The sequence below is a fragment of the Martes martes genome, assembly GCF_963455335.1.
Source record: "Martes martes genome assembly, chromosome: 7".
In the NCBI taxonomy this organism is placed as follows: domain Eukaryota; kingdom Metazoa; phylum Chordata; class Mammalia; order Carnivora; family Mustelidae; genus Martes; species Martes martes.
In genome coordinates, this window is record NC_137894.1 from 63988098 (window position 1) to 64010589 (window position 22492).

Sequence of the window (22492 nt, forward strand, 5' to 3'; positions counted from 1 at the left end):
CAGGTACTGGGGTGAGGACTTTAGCATATCTTTTGGGGAGAGACAGTTCAACCCAAAAAGGTCTCCCAGTTCCAAGCTAGTGTCCAGAGGGAGATCAGTGGCCATTACACTTTCCTTTCTCTGTTCTAGTATGGAGAACAGGTGATGAGTTGAGTGTCAGGGAGGCCTCTGGGAAAGGTGTTAGTGGGATTCATAAATTGAAGAACCAGGGATTATAAACAGATTATAAAGCAGAAAAAGGTAGAGGTGCCAGGGAGGAAGCTGGAAAGTTTGTGTAAGGCTCTATTTCATGCAAAACATTTTAAGATGATCCAGTAGCTTCATAAAAAATATTCCAGATTTTTGGTGTTTTGACTAATGTTTTGTGAGGAGCTGGGTGTACACGAGTTGGGAGCAGTGTCCTTGGGAGGGAAGCAAAATGGATCCAGTGCCTGTTTGATGGGGAGGGCAGGTCAAGAAAAGCTCATTCCTTTTCAAGAAGTCTGCCGGCCCCGGTGAGGTGTCCCGGGTATGCCTGTAGTTTCACATGGGTATGCTGCGATCTGAGAGGGTGTGTTCTCAACCATTTCCTATTTAAAGTGACTAATTCAGGGTCAGCATTTTATTTTTTTTAATTTTAATTTTATTTTATTTAAAAAAAATTTTTTTTTTTTTTTTATGTTGACAGGTAGAGATCACAAGTAGGCAGAGAGGCAGGCGGAAAGAGAGGAGGAAGCAGGCTCCCCGCTGAGTAGAGAGCCAGATGCAGGCCAATCCTGGGACCCTGGGATCATGACCCAAGCAGAAAGCAGACGCTTTAACCCACTGAGTCACCCAGGCGCCCCTATTTTTTTAATTTTTAATTTTTTAAAATTAAATTTTTAAAAAGATTTTATTTGTCAGAGAGAGGGAAATAGAGAGAGAGCATGAGCAGTAGGGAAGGATTGAGGGAGAGGGAGAAGCATGCTCCTCGCTGAGCAAGGAGCCAGACACAGGGCTCGATCCCAGGACCCTGGGATCATGACCTGAGCGAAAAACAGCTGCTTAACCCACTGAGCCACCCAGGTGCCCCAGTGTTTTAAATTACACTGGTCTGAGAGCTCCATCAGGGGCCTGTGGTGTGTTGTAGCTAACCCATGGGCACGTGTCCCACTGGGGCTAGTCTTGGTAACGACGGCTCTCTGAGGCACTGGGCACAATTCAGGAGGCTGGAGTCATGGCTGTCCTCCCCCGTGAGGAGGTGCAGGATGGAAGTCTTTCAGGGGTGCTGTGAGGGGCTCGGGTCTTTGATACTTTCTCTCCTGTGTCTGGTTTAGCGATTGGTGGAGCCAGTGCTTGTTTGTATTCTAAAAAAGAATCTGAGGTTGTGTTTTTATTCCTTTTTCTGTTCAAGATGGATTCGAAATCAGTGAGTTCTCACCACTGGAGACCTCTGCCTTCGTTCTCTTTGAGCACCTCCATTACTGGCTGTTCGGAGATTGCAAAGGCATTTTTCGTATCCTCTTTAGCATCTCTGTGGCTGGCAATTCTGTCCAGCCAGTTTGAGGCATTTTGCCATGTTGAGAGTTCCTGATCCCCCAGGCCACTGCATGAGTGTACCGGGATTCTCAGACACGGTTAGATCAATCTGCCCTTGGCCCATGAGCCTAGAACTTTCAAAACTAGCTTAGTTCAAGTGAGGACCATCTGAAACAAGATAACTCTAGAAAAATAGTGGAAATTTGGCATCGGGGGTAGGATCTGGTGCCTACTATCTTCGGGTATAAAACCCCTGAGATGGGCACCCTAGGTGGCTCAGTGGGTTAAACGTCTGCCTTCAGCTCAGGTCATGATCTCAGGGTCCTGGGATTGAGCCCCACATCTCTGCTCAGCAGAGAGCCTGCTTCCCCCTCTATCTCTGCCTGCTACTCTGCCTACTTGTGATCTCTCTCTCTCTCTGTCAATTAAATAAATAAAATCTTAAAAAAAAAAATAAAACCCCTGAGAAAGGAGAGGAGATACTAGGGCCAATAGGGAGTGTCTACAGTCCTCCATGGGCTTGGGAAGCACCGCTGGAAGTTCAAGAAGTTTTGAGACTCTTCAAAAGTGGTTGTAAACTTCCCAGACTTGCCACAGTCTCCAGATGTTTCTAAGGAACCACATTCAGGCTGCCAGGCTTAATTTTTCTTTATGTCAGTGCACATAAATGTATCCATAATATATGTGTGTGTGTGTGTGTGTGTGTGTGTGTGTGTGTGTGTGTGTGTATGTGTATAATATAACATGTATATGTTAAGCATCAAATCAACTTTGAGCAACAAATAATAAAATAGTCACAAAAGATAATTGATGGCTTTTTTGGGATGATCTTGGCAGAATTCTTGTGTTAGGTTAAACTCCCTTCAGAGTTTTAACATAATGGGAGATGCCAGTAGGTGGCTCGGGGGAGACTAACCTTCTAAGGCTTTTCTATGGGATGCTTCAAGGGGTAGGAGGGATAATTGAAAGTCTAGCTTGTGTACCTTTCACTATGACCCTTTTCATCTCAAATCGAAACTAATCTCCAAATACTTTCTCAGAGGCATTTCTACCAGCCAATCTGGACACTGGTGGGTGCTGGAGCCAAGCAGCTATCCGCATCGGGCCGTCCTACCGCAAGTGTGATACCCTCTGGCGTAGAATGGATCAAAGCTCGAGTGGTTGAGCTGAACCCAGACAAGAACTGTGTCCACACAGACAGTGGCAAGGAGGTAAGTGTCGGGGTCCTTTGGCTTTTGTTAGTCAAGCTCGTGTTCATGGACAGCCATTAGCAAACGGGACCACCACATGGAGAGCAACATATATGCATGTGTGTGCATGGGTGTGTGTGTTTGTGTTGATAGTACACGAGGTGGGAAGGGGTGTGGTGGGTGAAGGGTGGGCTAGATGGAAGGAGCGAGTGACAAATAAATGAACAACTAAGACACAGATTTGTGGAACTGTTGCTCGGTTGCTTGGTACAGTATCTTGCATCTGAATATTTATTCAACAGATACTATCACCATATGTTCAAATAGCAGCACCTCCCTCCTTTTACCTGAAACAGCTGCTTCTCGCTGTCAGTTGACCTCGGGAGGAAGACATTTGGAAAATATCCTTTCCTGTTACACCAGGGGTGCTATGCTGGAGTTGTAAGGGACCATGGCAGTCCTGACGGTGAGAGGGCTAAGGAAGATTTCTGTTCCTGGAGTTTGAGACTCTGAAGTGTCAGTACCACTTAGAAGTCTGCTCCTAAAACTCAGAGATCAAAGCCGCTGTAAGGATGAGAGCAGGATGGTGAGGTGACAGACTCGGAAGTCCTCTGCAGGGTTCTGTCCTCTGGTCTGCCCCTGAGCCAAGCATCCCGGTAGGCGTTGTCACAGAACTGTGGAATCTGAGAGTTGTTGGGGATCTGAAAGGTTTCCAAGTCCAATCCCTTCCTCTAAACGGGGACTCATTGGCTGCAGGGAGTTGTAACCCTTCCTGGGGTCATGGATCTTTCTGAGTACCAGATAAAAAGCCTTATCTAGAAAATGCATATACATACCAGATTTAAAAAAATAAAAGAGAGAGAGAGAGAGCATGCGCATGTGCGTATACACACTGGGGGAGCTGCAGAGGAAGAGGGACAGAGTCCTGTGCAGACTCCCTACTGAGTGTGGAGTCCACTTGGGGCTCCATCTCAGGATTCTGAGATGATTAAATTTTGCATTAAATTTCATTGAGTTTAGAGAGTCTTTTTTTTTTTTTAATATTTTATTTATTTGAGAGAGAGAGCGCATAGTCAGGGGGTTTCCTTATCCCCTCCAGCCCATCTGTCTGTCTTTCTCTCTCTCTCTCTGTCTTTTTCTAGATTTTATCTTTGGGTACATCTGGGTGGCTCAGTCAGTTAAGCATCTGCGTTTGGTTCACGTCATGATCCCAGGATCCTGGGATTGAGCCCAGCATCAGGCTCCCTGCTCAGCTGGAACCTACCTCTCCTTCATCTCCCTGCTCATGCTCTCTTCTCACGGTCTCTCTCTTAAATAAAATAAAATCTTAAAAAGGAAGATTTTATTTATTTATTTGAAACAGAAAGGGAGAGCACACAACAAACAGGGGGAACAGCAGAGAGAGAAGGAAGCTCCCAGCTGAGTGGGGAACCTGATGCAGGGCTCGATCCCAGGACCCTGAGATTATGACCTGAGCCGAAGGCAGATGCTTAACCAACTGAGCCACCCAGGCGTTCCTCCTTCTTTCTTTTCTAAAGTAAGCTCTAGGGGTGCCTGGATGCTTCCTAGTCTTGATCTCAGCTTAGGTCATGATCTTAGGGTTGTGAGATCAAGCCCCAGGTTTGGCTCTGAGCTGAGTGTAGAGCCTGCTTGAGATTCTCTCTCCCTCTGCTAGCTCCCCACAATGCATGCTCCCTCTCTCTCAAAAAAAAAAAAAAAAAAGTAAGCTCTATGCCCAGTGTGGGTCAAACTCATGACTCAGAGATCAAGAATTGCATGCTCTGGCTCTGACAGAGCCAGCCCGGTGCCCCATTAAGTGTCTTCTATGAACAATACAGTTTTAGACATACACAAGTGAACAAGAACAAACATCCTTACTTTCCTGGTTTTAATTTTAAGTGGGGGAGGGCATACAATAACCGGTAGACATAATAAGTAAATGATACAGTATGTTAGAAGATGATGAGTATTAATGAAAAGAAGTAGAGCACAGTAATTGGAAGTGGGCCATTTGTGGGGAGGGATTGCATTTAAAATGGGTTGGTATTGACACGTCCAGGAGTTCTCTGACAACAAGCGATCAGTCTCCATTTTTTAACAGACGGGTCATGTGAAAGTTCTGCCTCAGCAGAGCCAGAACCCACCCTTTCTGTAGCCTCTTTCATATTCTCTTGGGCCCCCAGGGCATTTTGGGGCTTAATGCCTTTCTTGTTCCTTGCTTTGTCCTATATGTAGCGTGGCCAAGAGTATTACTCAGTTTCTGTGGAGGAATCCTTCAACTATTTGAAGGTGGTGCTTCTCATCTGGGTAAATCTAGTCTTCAGGTAGATTTGTGCTCTGTCCCCACTTTGCTCAGCACTTTCTCCTGTCCTCCAGCAGGGTCTCCACTGCCCTCGCCATTCTCTTTGCCCTGCTATGGACATCATCTGTGGACATCAGTGCTCCATGAAAGAGGTTGCCCAGAAGAGGAGGCAGGTTTACAGAACAGCCCAGAACAGAGTGACACTATTCTCTCCCACAACTGGATATAGCCTAAATTAGCATTTGCCTTTTTACCAACCATTAGCATAGTGCTGATTCATGCTGGGCTTGAGGTCACTTCAGACTTCTGTTTTTTTTTTTTTTTTTTCACATGACCCAGTGTCAGGTCACGCTTTCTCCATCCATATCTAATATATGGATATATGTAATAGATTAGAATCTATATAATAGATGAGGATATATATAATAGATTTATATATATATATATATAGCTTATATATATATATATATATAAAACTTACAAATGATGTCTCTCTGTTGATGGACTTATTTTCTCCAGAATCTCCAGGAGATCAGACAGTATTAAACAGAAGGCTGAGGTTCGGGGCTCATTTCCTTTGCCAGTCCACTGCTCCTGGGTCCAGGATACCTGTCTCTGACCACATATATCACCTCTTTGGTATAGCAGTGCTTGCCTCCTTGATTAGACCCCTTCACATTCCACATAGAGCTTAGAGCCCTCTGTGGTTGGGTTCATGCACATCTCAAGAATCATAAACTTGTATCATCTCTTGAGAAAGAGAGGCACTGGTAGGTGTTCTCACTTCTGAACTTGCTTAGACCTCTAGGGCTCAGACTATTAGGAAAGTTGCAATGTCTTGTTTTAGGGCTAGAGAAGAAGTTGGTATAAACTGGCAGGACTTTCTTCCAAGGTTTTATTAAGCAAAAGTCTCCTATAGCCAGATCTCAGAAATGTGCATATAACAACTCATGGGGGATGTCATCTTGTTGTTGTTGTTTTTTTTTTTTTAAGATTTTATTTATTTATTTGACAAACAGTTCACAAGTAGGCAGAGAAGCAGGCAGAGAGAGAGGAGGAAGCAGCCTCCCTGGTGAGCAGAGAGCCCGATGTGGGACTTGATCCTAGGACCCTGGGATCATGACCTGAGCCGAAGGCAGAGGCTTTAACCCACTGAGCCACCCAGGCGCCCAGCATTTTGTTGGTTTTATTGATCTTCCCAACTTGCCTGGATCTTGTGGATTTACAATTCTGTCATCCAGTTAGTATTTTTTTTCCTAGCCATTATCCATGATGGCTTCACTTAAGTTCAAGGTTTTAATTTGATAACATGTCCCTAGAGAGCTTTTTCTAGCTTGCAAAAATTAATCAACATTGTTTAGTAAATATTTTTTGCTAACATTTTACCAAAATTATTCCATTATTAGTTTACACATTAGTATTTCTTCAAGACTGAGTTGAAGTCTTTGCTGAAATTTAGACGCAGTATGTCTCTGACTCTTCCCTGATGCAGGGGTCTGTTTGTCTGGAATGTATCCCATAGGCTGTGTGGACTGGCCCTTGTCCTTCTCCAGACCTAACCTGGTTCTGGTTCCTTCTCCCTCTCTCTCATAGTTTCTGCTCCAGCACATTTCCCTCTCATTTCCTCAAAAGCCTCAGGTTCCTTCTTCCCCAGGACATTTGCACATGCTGAGTTTAATCTCTTTTCCTAGCTAACTCCTACTCATCTCTACCTTAGATATACCCCTACAGGAAAGCTTTCCCTGACTTACTTGACTAGGTCAGATTCCCCCTTAACCTGCTATCACAGCATTCTGTGATGTAGTAGTTATTTCTATGATTATCTGATAATCCCTATCTCACCCACTAGACTGAGTTCTTGGAGGGGTGGGAATAGTATCTTTCTGGTTCAATGTTATATGTCCAGAACCTAGCACAGTATGTCACATAGGAGATGCTCAGTAAATATTTGTGAGCAAATTGTGTCTCAGTTTCTTTACCTGTATAAAATGGAACTAATAAGGAGTGCCTGGGTGGCTCCGTTGCTTAAGCATCTGACTCTTGATTTCGGCTCAGATCATGATCTCAGGGTCGTGAGATCGAACCTGCACTGGGCTCTGCGCTGAGTGCAGAGCCTGCTTGTCCCTCTCCCTCTGCTCCTACTCCCTCCCTCCCTCTCTCCTCTCTTTCTCTCTCTAAAATGAATAAATAAAATCTAAAAAAAAAAAAAAATGGTAATAATACCACCTACCTCATTGAGTTGTTTTGAAGACTAAATGAATTAAAACATGCAAAAGACTCAGAACAGTCTCCTGCAGAGTGAATGCTCAAGGGATGAGATATTTTTTAAAGAACACAGGAGAAAAAAAAGAAAAAGAAAATATTTATTAGGTATCCGCTGTGTGCTGGCCTAGTTCTTGACCCCTGACTGACTGAGAGCAGTTTGCACTCTGTGAACCTATTTGGTGCTCTTTTTCCAAATCACCAGGAGACATTTATTTGGTAGATGAGTCTGGAATTTCACCATGGAGAAAATCCTGTTTACGAGACTGTTAGTATCAGAGTTTACCGCCCCCACTTCCCTGTAGAAGATGAGAATAGGTGTCCGTATTGAGCCTTCTGGCAATGTCTGCACTGTTGCCTATAATTGCTCAAAAGTCTTGTCTACAAGTTTTTGCAGTTCCTTGGAATTTAAATCATCTGGCCTGGAAACTTGAATTTACTCAGAAGGCTTAAGGCTTTCTTTTTGTTCTTTGTTCTCTTAGGGTTTATTCTCCCTTAATGATTTTTTTTTCCATAATGTTAAGCTTGTCTGTTACCAGTCCTTAAAAATAATCAATATTATACTGTAATTAAACAATCAGGGCACATACAAACCAAAGGTTTTTCTTGTTGTTCATGTTTTGCCTATAAGTCATCACCCCTAGATCCCATGTCCCATCTGACCTCACTGACCTTGAAGACTCAGCATAGCTCAGTCAGGTAGTTAATGGGCCTGGTACACTGCTATGGAACAAGGAATTTTCAGGGTACAGCGCTCTATGGATAGGCACATCATACAGAGGAAGATGTGTATGTTCTTGTGTGCTTTGATAAATTACATATTTCACAAACAACTGAAATCATCCATCCATCCATCCAAGAAACAGGACTGAGTTCCTCACTTTAATTTCAGGAATATAAAGAATAAGACATAACCTTTATCGTCTGGGGTATTCAGTGTAGTGAGGGAAGATATTATTCCTATATAATGCAACCAGTTCTATAAAGCATCATATACACTAAGGAAGCTCCCAGAAGGGGCCAGCGGGGAGGGAAATTGAATCGTTGGGAGGCCTCATGGTGGAGGTGACCTTGGAGCTGAGCCTCCTGGATCCCAGGGCAGGACCTCTGCAGAAACTTGCTGCCCTCGGTTCCTCAGCCTGAGCTGAGCACTCTCGGTCTTCGAGTCCTCTCTCTTCAACTGTGACCTACCCATCTTACTGCTCTGCTTCTCCTTGGAGTACAAGAATTCATTACAACCCATTTCGCGTTTGCTGGGCTCCTGACTTGCATCACGATCCTTCTCCATCTCCAGTTTTCTAGGCAAGTCCTGTTTCTTTATATCCCTCTTGCTTATACTTTCTGGCCTCAGCTTTCTTCCTTTTGATCTTAAACCCACATCTCCCGTCATGATACATATGGATACTTTTGCCTTTGGCATGGGTGATCACAATATATTAATTAACTAATATATGTGCTGCCGAAGCGAGCACTATTAACTAATTAAAAGGTTTTATTTATTTATTTAAAAGATTTTATTTATTTATTTGACAGAGAAAGAGAGAGAGCACATGCACAAGCAGGGTGGGGGTGGCAGGAAGTGGGAGAGGGAGAAGCAGACTCCCCACTGAGCAGGGAGCTTAACGTGGGACTCGATCCCAGGACATCAGGATCATGACCTGAGCCGAAGGCAGGCGCTTAACCGACTGAGCCACCGAGATGCCCCACAATACCCTTATTTATTTATTTATTTAAGATTTTATTTATTTATTTGACAGACAGAGATCACAAGTAGGCAGAGAGGCAGGCAGAGAGAGAGGAGGAAGCAGGCTCCCCGCTGAGCAGAGAGCCCGATGCGGGGCTCGATCCCAGGACCCTGAGATCATGACCTGAGCTGAAGGCAGAGGCTTAACCCACTGAGCCACCCAGGTGCCCCCACAATACCCATATTTAAAGAGGGGATTTTAAATCACATCCTTTTCCATGACCCTCATTATAGCAGTTTCTCACAATATCGATCCAATCCATATGGCAGGTCAGATTTGCCGGGGATTCACAGTTGACTCCACACATTTTAAAATTGATTGTCTTTTAAGATTAGGAAGTGCTTCTCTCACCCCTCAGCGTGAGGAGGTGTTAACAGAAGCACCACACAAACAGTCTGCTTCTTTGTATCCCTCTTCACTGTGTAAAAACACAGGAGTCTCAAGCTCTCTGGGGGCCAGGCAGGCTATTCAATGCTTGTGAAGCACTAAGGTGTGAGAAACAGACTGGCAGACATGATGGCAGATAGGAGCACGCCTCCCTCCCTGTGCCCTGCCCATCACCCACAGCCTCAAGGCGTCCACAATAGAAACAGAGGCATGGGGCTGGGGCTGAAGTTAGCCCTTGGGCTGCCACTTCTGGGATCCTGGTCTAAAATACTATTGTTTTGTGTTGCAGATTTCCTACAAATACCTCATTATTGCTCTCGGGATTCAGCTGGACTATGAGAAGGTACGATTTTAAACTACTTCTGTGTAGCACTGGCCTCCTTATGCCAAGATCAAATGCCGCATTTAGTTGCTTTGTATTCATTTTGGCAGGAAAGGGTGCTAAGGGATCCTCTTTTAGCTTTTCTTTTCTCAGCGGTCTTTTTATGGTTTTTTAAAAAATCTTTACGATTTTGTCAACGATGATGATATGTTTTAGCTTTAAGCTTTAATCCAAGTTTAGCATGTCCATACCCTAACGGCAATTCTTGTAAAACAGCAGGCTTTTCCAGACTCACAAGAAAACCACCTTGCTGTGTAGAACTGAGTTGCCTCTTTCTCCCTTCAGTTCCACGGGGTGTCTGCACCGTGATGTCCTGCTCCCTGGCCTGGTCAGCCAAAGGGGGAGTCAGATCTCTCTTTCTCTGACTGTCCCTGCCTCCTCTGCTCCGGAGTTCCTGGGGAAGCAACTTGAGGATGAGAGGTCGTAAAGTGCCCTTTGTGACCAGTCTTCTAAAACGAACCTGGTTACCGCTTTATGGCACCTTTTTCCTTAACAACAGCCTCTTCAAACTAGAGACAAGTAATGAAGGACATAAGAGATCAGCTGTTTGTTTATCCCTTGGATAGTGCATTTTGCTTTAGGAACCAGGAAGTATGGAGGGCGTGAGAGGAGACCCTGAGGCTGGGGTCCAGAGTCTCAGCATCTGGTTCTGTGTGGGTCTCTCAACCTCGCTCTTCTTCAGTTCCTTCATCTGTGTCTAGGATCCAGGATGATTTCCCCACCTGCCTCAGAGGCCTGCAGCGAGTAACTATCCACTGTTAGCATGGGCTGAGACTTCAGAAACATTAAAATATGAGGAGACTCTATAAAAATAACAATAGTGAGAATTATTGCTATTGAAATTGCTGCTATTACAACTACTTAAACTGTAGCAGGAGATAATGGTCAGTAATCAGAGGAATAGCCGCTTTTCACACTGAGCCTCATGGAGGAGATCCTAGCACTGTTTCCTTGACAGCTGAGGGGTACATGTCACATGGTCGCCCTACAGTCTGGAGAACAGCCTGGGAGGTCCTGAAGGACCAGCCCACCCTCATCACTGGTTTTTGATGGTTTTCTGTGCTCTTGCTGGAAGAACTGGTGCTCGATACTCAGCCATCTTCACAGCACTCTATGAACCTTCTAACAGCCAAGTCAAGTGTCCAGTTAATCTCACTGGCAGGAACACAGACACTTTGTGGGGCACTTACCGCATGGGTGCCATTTTTCTAAGCACTTTCTGTGTGTGGTCTCATATCCTTCTGCCAACAGCCCTCTGGAGCAGTTAGTTTTACACCCATTTTACAGATGATGAACATAAACTCGGTGTACATTAGAACCATCCAGAGAGCCAGACAGAGTTCTGGGCTTGCCCCTGATTTTCTGAATTAGTAGGTCTGGGTGGGGACTGATCATTTGCATTTCTAGCAAGTTCCCAGGAACTGCCCTTGAGACCCACTGTCTTAGGGATATTCTGCATTTACCCAGGGTCATAACACTTGTAAGTGGAAAATCTGGGACTCAAGCCAGATCGTTGTGGTTCCCAAGTCCATGTTTTTAATGGCCAGCCTTTACTGCCTTTACCAAGAGTTTGATTTGGTACAACCTGATAAAGGGTAGTTTAAGTTTGTGATTATTGACAATATGGCCCTTGGTTCTGCCTGTCCTTCTTCCCAGTAAGCCAACTGATTCTCCAAAAAGGAAGCGTGCCTGGCTTCTTGTCCTCACCTTGATGGTGGGAAGAGATACGTTCAAACCATGCTCCCAAGGCCAGCAAGGCAAAGGCCTGCCCGTGGGCCGAGTCCATTCTGCGGTTCGGCTCCTGACTCCGGGCACCACAGTCTTGATCTTAGCAGGTCCCTCGCCCTCCTGCCTACTCCAGTGTGTGTGAGTCCTGGGGGCTCACGATTGCACTGAAATATTGGTTATTGAAATGGCAGAGAACGAAGGCTCTAAACAAGAGTTTTGTGCTTAGAAAATTTACACCTGTGAATTTGCGGTTTTGTTAATAAATAATTGTTTTGTAAAAAAAAAAAAAAAGAAAAGAAATAATTGTTTTGTGTGCTTTCCTGCAGATCAAAGGCTTACCTGAAGGTTTTGACCATCCCAAAATAGGATCCAATTATTCAGTGAAGACGGTGGAGAAGACATGGAAAGCTCTGCAGGAATTCAAGGAGGGCAATGCCATCTTTACCTTCCCAAATACCCCTGTAAAATGTGCTGGAGCACCCCAGAAGATCATGTATTTGTCAGAAGCCTATTTCCGGAAGGTATGCTTCCTCCCCAGGGATAGAGACAGGGAGGGCAGACGGTGCTGATCCAGTAATGCCAGAATTCCATTTTATCCATGTCAAAATATCTTTTTTATTTATAAATTTTTATTATGTATGCACCAAATTACATAATTGGGAGTTTATAAAATAGAAAAAAGGGAGTCACTATAATCCAATTACTTTAATATAGCTGCTGTTAATCAATTTGACATGTCCTTCTATTTTTTCCCTATACATTCTTTTTTTAAGAGAGAGAGAAAGAGAGAGCGTGCACGCAAGCATGGAGCGGGGAGGGGCAGATGGAGAGGGAGAGAGAGAGAATCTTAGGCAGGCTACATGCCCAGAGTGGAGCCCAATGCAGGGCTTGATCTCAGGACCCTGAGATCAAGAGTTGGAGCCTTAAGTGACTGAGCTACCCAGGTGCCCCAATTTTTTTTTTAACATGCTTTTAATCATGCCATACAAATTTTGATGTGCTACTTGTTATTAAATAATCTTTGTAACATACTTTTAATGTGTATATAGACATCTACTGGGGAGATACATTAGAGATTGTTTAAATTTTTCCATATAGCTGAACAATTGTTGGTTCACATAACAATATCCTCAGGGCGCCTGGGTGGCTCAATGGGTTAAGTGGCTGCCTTTTGGCTCAGGTCATGATCCCAGGATCCTGGGATCGAGCCCTGCATCAGGCTCCCTGCTTAGTGGAGAGCCAGCTTCTCCCTCTCCCTCTGCCTGCTGCTCTGCCTACTTGTGCTCTCTCTTTCCTCCCTCTGTCAGACATATAAATAAATAAATCTTAAAAAAAAAAGAAAGAAACAGTATCTTCCATTGCTCCCACTCAGGTTCAAGGTTATGAATATTTTTTGGCTCTTGATAAACATCTTAGAAAACACAGTAGGCAAAATGCCAATTCTAAAGGCAAAAAAAAAAAAAAAAAATGTTGACCTAGAACTTCAGACTTTGGTGGAAAGGGCTGTTTCGGTGGGGACACTCCACATGCCTCTAGCATGTCCGAGCCCGTGTCCGCAGCTTGAGTCCATCTGGCCTGAAGCCACGGGAAGCTGCTCTTGGCCTCCTGCCCTTGTGTGGGATGTCACATTTGGTTTATTGCAGTGTGGTTTGACCTGAGGCAATGGCAGGATTCAGAGCAGCCTGTGGTTCTGTAAAGGGGCAGGTGAGAGAAGGGGAGGAGTAGCTGGGACAGAAGAGCCGCCTGAGCGTAATGCTTGGAACCCACCCTGGGAAGCCTTCACCTGAGTTACGCAAACCTGTGCCAACCACCCCGGGGAATTAAGGAACAGTTCGAGTCATTGTTTCTGTTTCTAAGAAATGTCATTCTGGGTCATGAGAATTACTGGATGGCACAGGCTTTTGAGGTTTCTACCCACCTAACTTCTTTCCAATAGTGTGATCCAGGGGCGCCTGGGTGGCTTAGTCCATTAGGCATCTGACTCTTGATTTTGGCTCAGGTCATGATTGCAGGGTCATGATCTCAGGGTCATGAGATCAAGCGCAATGTTGAGCTTCACATCGGACTCCGTGTTTGGCGTGGAGTCTGGTTGAGATTCTCTCTCTCCCTCTCCCCTGCGCCTCCCCAGCCTCTTTCTTTCTCTCAAGATGAACAGACAAACAAACAGTGTGCTCCAGATGAACAAATCCCAAAAGGAGCTGAACAAAGAAAAAGAGAGACTAGCTGCTTCTTCCCACCTGGACTTCTCTTTGCAAAACTCTTTTCTATCAAGTCTTAGATGGTCAAGAGGAAGTTTCTCTTTCAGGCCCTGTGAGATCTTAGGCATTTGGGAAAATACCAGCCTCTAAAACATATGAACAATACAAGCATGTACGAGCCAATGGGATGGGAACTTTGGTCACTGCTGTTCCCTCAGCACCTAGAACAGTACCAGCCACCTCTAGGACCTCATTAAATACTAACTGAGTGATGAACAAATGAGTATATCAGTAAACAATTCAGCTTGTCTTTCCCTGGACTTGACTTCATCTCTGGCCTTCACATGGACGGCACCCTTGACTCAAATATGCACTTAGTTCCTGTGTCACTGACAGAAAATAAGGAGATAGTGAATTGGTTCACACCTTGCCCCACCAGTGTATAGTGATGGAGAAAGCTGGTGAGCTCTCTTCTGAGGGTTTTAATTCTTTTAATTCTTGTCTAGGGTTTTTTTTTTTTTTTTTTAAGATTTTTTACTTATTTATTTGACAGACAGAGATCACAAGTAGGCAGAGAGGGAGGCAGAGAGGGAAGGGGAAGCAGGCTCCCCGCTGAGCAGAAAACCCATTGCAGGGCTCCATCCCAGGACCCTGGGATCATGACTTGAGCTGAAGGCAGAGGCTTTAACCAACTGAGCCACCCAGGCGCCCCTCTTGTCTAGGTTTAAAAAAAAAAGGTGGCTGAAGTAATGCTTTGATGTTGGTTGTTTCTGTTCTTTCCATTTTTTCCAGACAGGGAAGCGATCCAAGGCCAATATCATTTTCAACACTTCTCTTGGAACCATTTTTGGGGTTAAGAAGTACGCAGCTGCCCTGCAGGAGATCATCCAGGAGAGGAACCTCACCGTTAACTATAAGCAAAACCTCATCGAAGTCCGAGCTGATAGACAGGAGGCTGTTTTTGAGAATCTGGACAAACCTGGAGAGACCCAAGTGATCTCAGTGAGTGGGGGAGTGAAGCTCGTCAGCTCCACACACCTCTGGATGCTGGTTATAATGATCGCACCAGGGCAGCAGGAGGGGAGGAGGTGGATCAGAATGGATGGGAAGAAGAAAGGGGTAAGAGGTGGTGTCCCTGGGAGCTGAGGAGCGTTTACCTACTGGTATCAGGTGCCTTTTGATCCTGTTTTGTATCTCCATTCTTCTTCCCCTGAGTCACTTGAAGTAGTCAAAAATATTTGATGACTTCAGGTCTTACCCAGAGTTCAGGAAGGGCTTCCTTCAATGGAGGATTTGGTGATTGTCTTGTTTTATGGAGAAATAGCCCTGCCTGTGGGTTGTTCGCAACGGATGGGGGTGTCTTTAAACATCTTTCACCTGTGCACAAAAGGAGGCACTTCAGAATCCTTGCAAGATCTTGCGGAACCAGGCCCTAATATGGGAAGATGGAGCCTCCGTGTATGGGCTTGGATTCTGTGTGTGTTCCTTCTTCCCTGTCGCGGGAGGAGTCCTTCTGCAGAGGTGTATGAGGCTGAAGAGCAAGATGTAAAGGCATCTGGAGAAGCATCTGTGGGAGAGTCATTTGTTTACAGCACTCTGGCAAGAGCCATTAGCAATGAGAAAACGGCTCACAGTGACATTTTATTCATTCCGCAGCTTTAGAGGAATGAAGAGTTCCATTAAAAAAAGGAATTTTGAAGTGAGCCAACAACGAATCTTCTAAACATCAAAACTTCACATCTTAAGCTTTTTAGTGCAGGCTTTTTCTAAAATGTATTGCACACATCTTTCCTTTCTTAAGTGGTGTGTATTGACTCTCATTTAAGGTGTTACTAATGACTCAAGGTCATAATTTTAAACTTTTATTTGCAAATAATCTTAAACTTAGAGAAGCTGCAAACATAAAACCAGGACAAAGAAAACTGTGTGCTGCGTAGCTTTTACCTTGATTCATTTATTATTGGGTTTTGCCCTATTGGCTTTATCATTTGACCTCTCTCTCTCCTAATATAATATAATATAATATAATATATTTTCAAAGCCTCTAAAGGTGAGTTATATACTTCATATAGCATGGCCCTTTACCCAAATACTTTACTGTAAATCTTTTAAGAGAGCCCTATTCTTTTACATAACCACAGTACAGTTATCAATTCAGGTAACTTAGCATAGGCACAGTATTTTAGTCTATCATTTATATTCGGTTTTGTTGATTGACCTAGTAGCATTTATAGTGTTTTTCTCCCTCCAGGGCAGAACCCGGTCCACAGTCAGGTATTGCCTGTAATTGGGATGTCTCTTGAGCATCCTTTGATCTGGAACATTTCCATGGCCTTCCTTGGTTGGTATTTTGGAATAATACCGCCTCCCACTGCTTCAATTTTTAATAGAGTGCTCCTCATTTTGGGTTTGCTTATGTTTTCTTGTGATCAGTTTCAGGCTGTGCATTTTAGACTGAAGTACTGCATAAGTGATGTCATGTCTTTCTAGGGTATCACGTTTGAGAGCACGCAATGGTCAACTGCCCCTCATTGATGATGTTCATTTGGATCAACAGTCAAGAGATGGCCCAATTTCTCTACTGTTTAATTATTATAAATTATTATAATTCATTTTCCCCTCTTGCTACTAATAAGAAGTTTGTGGGGAGGGGCACCTGGGTGGCTCAGTGGGTTAAGCCTCTGCCTTCAGCTCAGGTCATGGTCTTGGGGTCCTGGGATAGAGCCCTGCATCTGGCTCCCTGCTCAGCGGGGGGCCTGCTTCCTCCTCACTCTCTGCCTGCCTCTCCACCTACTTATGATCTCTGTCAAAAAAATAAATAAAATCTTAAAAAAAAAAAGTTTGTGGGGAAACACCTTAAGGTTAAGCAAACACCATACTCCCTCCTCATTAAGTTTCCCACTGGATTTACCATCCACTGATCATTTTTGCCTAATCCAGTCTTTACTATGGCAGTGGAAAATGGTGTTTTTTTCCAAGTAAGCATTTTCTCTACCTTTAACAGTAGGCTGTTAGCATTCTGTCTGCAAAAGCCCTCCCTTCTCTCTTAATTCATTAGTTATTGGTATGAACTCATGAATTTTGTTTTTACCTCCAATGGTTTATAATTCCTTACCGTCCATAATTATTTTGGTGCTCACATTGTCCAGATTTGGTCAGTAAAAGCCCTTTCAATTCGGCGATGGCCTTGTGACTTGTTGCTGCCATATTTTTGAGCACTTTCTTGCTTTCCGGTGTCACAGGATGTCCCAGTCTCATCTGATAACTGCTTGCTACAGCTCAGGGTCCTAATTTTGAATAGTTTTTTTTTTTTTTTAAAGATTTTATATATTTATTTGAAAGGGAGAGAGAGAGAATGAGAGAGACAGAGCATGAGAGGAGAGAGGTCAGCAGGAGAAGCAGACTCCCTGCTGAGCAGGGAGCCCGATATGGGACTCGATCCCGGGACTCCAGGATCATGAGCTGAGTTGAAGGCAGTTGCTTAACCAACTGAGCCACACAGGCGCCCCTTTGAATAGCTTTTATATAGTTATGCTCCTAGGGCCTACTGGGGCTAGTTATCACCTTCTAAAAGGGTCTCAGACAACTCTGTTACCTGATTTTGTATGTGTCCTTTTTTTAGTTTTCCAGTTTTCTTCTTTCCTGGCTGTCAGGTAGTTTTAAGTAACTTCAGAAGGTTCCCTCCAGCTTCAGCTCATCTAAGCTGCTGCTGCTCATTCTTTATTGACTGGAAAATGAGATAGCCAAATTTGTTCAATTCTGTGTAAAGGAAAGTGAATGGGCTGCAAGTCAGGGTCCCCAGCATAGTTATATGAGCAAAGTGTATGCCTTTGAGTGCATGAACTTAATTTTGTTATTCGTGGTTTTTACTCCAGTTCTCAGCTGTGCTCTGGATTGTTGAAGTTGTGGATGGGGACTTGGATAAATAAATGGTTCTTCTTCTTCTTTTTTTTAAAGATTTTATTTATTTATTTGACAGACGGAGATCACAAGTAGGCAGAGAGAGAGGAGGAAGCAGGCTCCCTGCTGAGCAGAGAGCCCGATGCTGGGCTCAGTCCCAGGACCCTGGGATCATGACCTGAGCTGAAGGCAGAGGCTTTAACTCACTGAGCCACCCAGGCGCCCCTAAATGGTTATTCTTCTAAAGGGTTTATAAAGAAGAAGGATATTTGGTCCCCTTTGAGTGATAGGATTTCAGGTCAGATTTTCTTTCCAAACCCAACCCCACTCTTAAACTAGGGATTTCAAAAAATCTGCTAAAAGGTGTTGAAGTAGTGCTCCCAGCCCTGACTGCACATGGAAATTACCTGGGGAGCTTTTAAATGTCCTGATGGCTAAGTCTAACCCCCATAGATTTTAATTAATTAGTTGGGGGGGTGAAATGATGATTGGGAGTTTCAAAATTTCCTCTGATAATTCTCATGTACAAGCAGGATTGAGAATCAACACTGTAAAGAATTAAAAAAAAAGAGAGAAAAGAAAAAGAAAGGCTATAGTCTAAATTGTTCAATGGTCAGTGATAATGTATTTCTTTATAGATAAGCAAATGGAAGGTGAAATGGCTTGTCCATATAATGACATTCTGTTTTTCTTTTTCTTTTTTTTTTTTTTTAAAGATTTTATTATTTGTCAGAGAGAGAGAGAGTGAGCACAAGCAGGCAGGAAGAGAAACAGGCTTCCCACTGAGCAGGGAGCCCAATGTGGGGCTCCATGCAGGGCTCTTTGTGGGGTGAAGGCAGACGTTTAACAACTGAGCCACCCAGGCGCCCCCTGTTTTTCATTGTAAACAAACCTGTTCCTTCAGGCCAGAGCTTCTAAGACCTACAGGTTTCGTGTGTCAGAATCTCTATTTTTGTTTGAGATTTTGTCAGAGTGTGGAGTCCTGGGCCTCACTCAGACCCACTGCACTAGGCTCTGGGGGTGGTGGGCCCCAGGAACCTGCATTTCCCACAAGCCTCCCAAATGCTGCTTCTCAACATGAAAGTTTCAAAACTGCTATTCTGAATAGATTATTTATAGTAATGAAGGAGAACCAAGTTCTTCATTATACATGGTTTGTGGAAATAACGTATGAAGAACAAGCTACGGCTAAATGACAATGTTAATTTTCAATACATCTGTAAAGCAGACCTTAGTATATCTTTTGTAGGATGTCAGCTCAAATAAAACTTCATGCCTTGGGGCGCCTGGGTAGCTCAGGGGGTTAAGCCTCTGCCTTCGGCTCAGGTCATGATCTCAGGGTCCTGGGATCGAGCCCCACATCGGGCTCTCTGCTCAGCGGGGAGCTTGCTCCCCCTCCCCCTTCTGCCTGCCTCTCTGCCTACTTGTGATCTCTGTCAAATAAATAAAATCTTAAAAAAAAACAAAAACAAAAACAAAAAAATAAAAACTTCATGCCTTTATGATGATTATATGGAAACGTTTAACTTTCCTTCTAGCAAAGATGTATGGAATTCATGTGTACTTGTGAAATTTAAGCACATTGTTACCAATGGATTGAGATGACTCTGGTAAGATTTCTCCCTCAGCTAAAAAAAAAAAAAAGTAGTTCTGGTTAACTATAGAAAAACAGACCCAGCCTTAGTAATTCGGTGGATGATGGCTGTGGCCCATTTCATACATTATCCTGCAGTCATGTGCTCTGTTTCCATGGTCATTAGGAGAGCCAGGCTCAGGGGCCTGTGCCAATGAAGAACCACTCAAGATCCCCTTGCAAAGGAGCACTGGCCATTTACAGCACTGTTCTGCCTTAGGGCTAATTACACTTCTAACCATCTTAGAGTGGGAATAAAGACAAGCCACCTCCTTAACTCCTTCTGCTGTCCATGATTGCCACCCACCAATGAGGGCATGGACCTCCTTATGGAAGACAGGACCTATGGACTGTCACAAAGCTGGGATTGTCTTAAGAGGCTAAAGTTTGCACCTTAATGAAATGTTTTGGGACTCTTAAATCAGGTTGAAATCACTAGATAGAGTATATAAATAATAATAATAAAAAGACTGAAAAGGATAAACTACAGAAATATTATATAAACAAACAAAAAGGTATTACATAAATTAAAAAAATTAAATGAGCCATCTAAATTGATCACGGTGGGTTAGAGCAGTGCTGCCAAGGGTGAAGTTGACATAGGATTTTTTGAGGGGGGGAATCCACCCTGTCCCCTACACTGTTCAGTAAACCCTTCACTGAATCAGATCCCTCTCTCCTCCAAAATGCTAGTGAATATTCTCACAACCCTTTATTTCACCTTAAATTGGCATTCTGCTGGTTTCCTTTATGGATTTTGGGTGTCCACCGGTATTTGGGAAGGGTGCTCCCTTACCAGCTCTGCACACAGTTTTTACAGGTTTTGGGGACTCTGAGCACCTTTTTGCAAAATAAAACCGAAGTACCAGACTTTGCAAGTAGACAGCCAAGGATCAGGGAGAGAGCAACTGAGAACCACCACCTTTTTTTTAGGAATAACAGACACATCGGGGTTAATGAGGTTCATTCTGGTGTTTCTGATTCCCCCATCCCTCCTGCCCAGAAGGATCACGTCAGTTCTCTACGGGGAGACCACATCAGGCAAGAGAATAGTTAGCTGTTTTATCAGGACACTGCCTGGGAGCATTTAAGACCTTGGAGAAGGTGTGGATTAGTGAAAACGTGAAGTAGGTAGTGCACAGTTCAGTGTCTGGGTAAGGGAGGTCAGGGACAACTGTCGAGGCTGGAGAAATACTGGAAAAAACACCAATGTGGATGCTTTCCTTCTTTGTAGTATGAAATGCTTCATGTAACACCACCCATGAGTTCGCCAGATGTCCTCAAGACGAGTCCTGTGGCTGATGCTGCCGGCTGGGTGGACGTCGATAAAGAAACTCTTCAACACAAGAAATACCCCAATGTCTTCGGCATCGGGGATTGCACCAACCTTCCCACGTCAAAGACCGCAGCCGCAGTGGGTAAGAGAATGAGCTAGGTTTCTTACTCTCTCAGAATGATGTCACCCTGAAGTCACTGTCATCACAAAAACCAAAGCTTGGCACAAATGGCATTTCATTAATAATGAACTTTCCGTGGCCTAGAAATGACTTCAGCCTCCCTGACACAGAAGCAGGTTGTCTGTGAACTTAGCATCCTATGAGGAAAAAAGAGCCACCTGACCTCATCTGCCTTTGTTTGGGTCCAAGAAGTGGTTTGCTGGGCAGGGGGCATTTGGGAGAGGGCACCATTTTTCCAGATCTCTGGAATTCCATTACTTCTCAACCTGCCACACTCCTCTACTTGGCCTCTTTTTTGCCTGTGACATGAGGCAGGTTGGCTATTTTTCTTTAGCTTGAAACACCGTAAAGCTGGGGAAGTGTTTGTTTCCACAGAAAACACATGCAAGTCAATGAAAGCTTGCAGACCAGAAAATTGTTCTCGTAGGACAAATACAGTGGAGCATGCCATCATTGGTGCATGATGAAGGCCTCAGCCTGGAAAACTAAATTCTTTCCCTCCATGTTCTGCACTAGCAGTGTTGAGGAGAATTGGCTTTTAGATGCTGTCCTGTCTAGACAAGAACTGTCTTCTCCGGGTGCTGTAAAACACAGACATTCCCGCAGCTGGGATGAGAGTATTTTGTGTGAATTGCACACCCATGGAACAGGTTGGCTGTTACTTTCACTACTGCAACACACGAAGGGCTTTCTGGGAAACCCGCTCAATGTCTTTATCATTATTATTAATCATTGCCCCCCCAACCCTTGATTTCAAAAATCTCAAACCGTGAAAAATTGGGAAGTACAATGAATATTCTGATAGCCTTTAGATATTAACCAACAGTCATCTTTTGTAACATTGGCTTGATTACTCTATGTACAGTTTTTTGGCGAGTCATCTGGAAGTGGGTTTTGACGTAGTAATACCTCACCCTCAAGTACGTCAACCTATATCTCTTTAAGAACAAGGACTTTCTCTTCTATATCCGTAAGACATTGATCATGTCGAAGGAATCGAACACTGTATTGTCTCATATATAATCATCTCATATCCAGTTCAGATTTCTCCAGTTTTCATAAAAATGGCCTTTATTACCCCCACATCACCCCCCTTAAATCCATGAGCCAGTTAAGGGCTATACACTGCATTGGATGTCCTGTCTTTTTGGTTTCCTTTAATCTAGAATAAACCTTCTGACTTTTTTTTTTTTTTCACTTTTATGACACTGGCATTTTGAAGAGTCGAGATTGGTTGTCTTGTAGAACATCCCATAATTTAGAATTGTCTGGTGGTGCTCGCTTTGGCAGCACATATACTAGAATTGTCTGGTGGTCTTCTTAAAATTAAATTCAGGTGACCCTCCACACGTGAGACTGTGTTCCTCCTGCTGCCTCCCCTTAGGGGCCCGCCATGTTAGCTTGTCTTGTCCTTGATGAAGCTAGATTTCATCACTGGGTAAAGGGGTGCCTGTCAGTTCTCTCTACTATAAAGATATCTTTTCTCTTTGTGATTTACAGGCAGACTGTGTGACGATCCTCTCAATTTACATTTCTTTTAATGTAACCTGCTGAATTTATGTGTGGAGAATGCCTGTGGGTACACGTGGGGCACAGATTACCCAGTGTGTGGCCTACTTCAGACACATTCCATTCGCTGTTCTGAAGAGATAATATTAAGTATGATTATACAAAAAGTTATAAGTGGAAAATTTGCTGCTTCTGTGTTCCCCCTAACCACATAGAGAGTGTCCCCATTGTTTTTACATGTTTTCTTTTTTCCAGTCTGTATGCTTTTGTATGGTTGCTCCCGAATTCGTTTAATGAGTCTA

At 43.9% G+C, this 22492-nt stretch overlaps 1 protein-coding gene across 3 annotated transcripts in view; it reads left to right on the plus strand.

Annotated features, from left to right (window-relative positions):
- Positions 1-22492, plus strand: part of SQOR (sulfide quinone oxidoreductase) — a 50426-nt gene that overhangs the window by 22495 nt on the left and 5439 nt on the right. For all 3 annotated transcript variants that reach the window (XM_080808947.1, XM_080808948.1, XM_080808949.1), the window contains exons 3-7: positions 2538-2708; positions 9673-9726; positions 11820-12014; positions 14484-14693; positions 20459-20642. In XM_080808947.1, coding sequence (XP_080665073.1) covers positions 2538-2708; positions 9673-9726; positions 11820-12014; positions 14484-14693; positions 20459-20642 — 814 coding nt within the window. The remainder of the gene's footprint in view (positions 1-2537; positions 2709-9672; positions 9727-11819; positions 12015-14483; positions 14694-20458; positions 20643-22492) is intronic.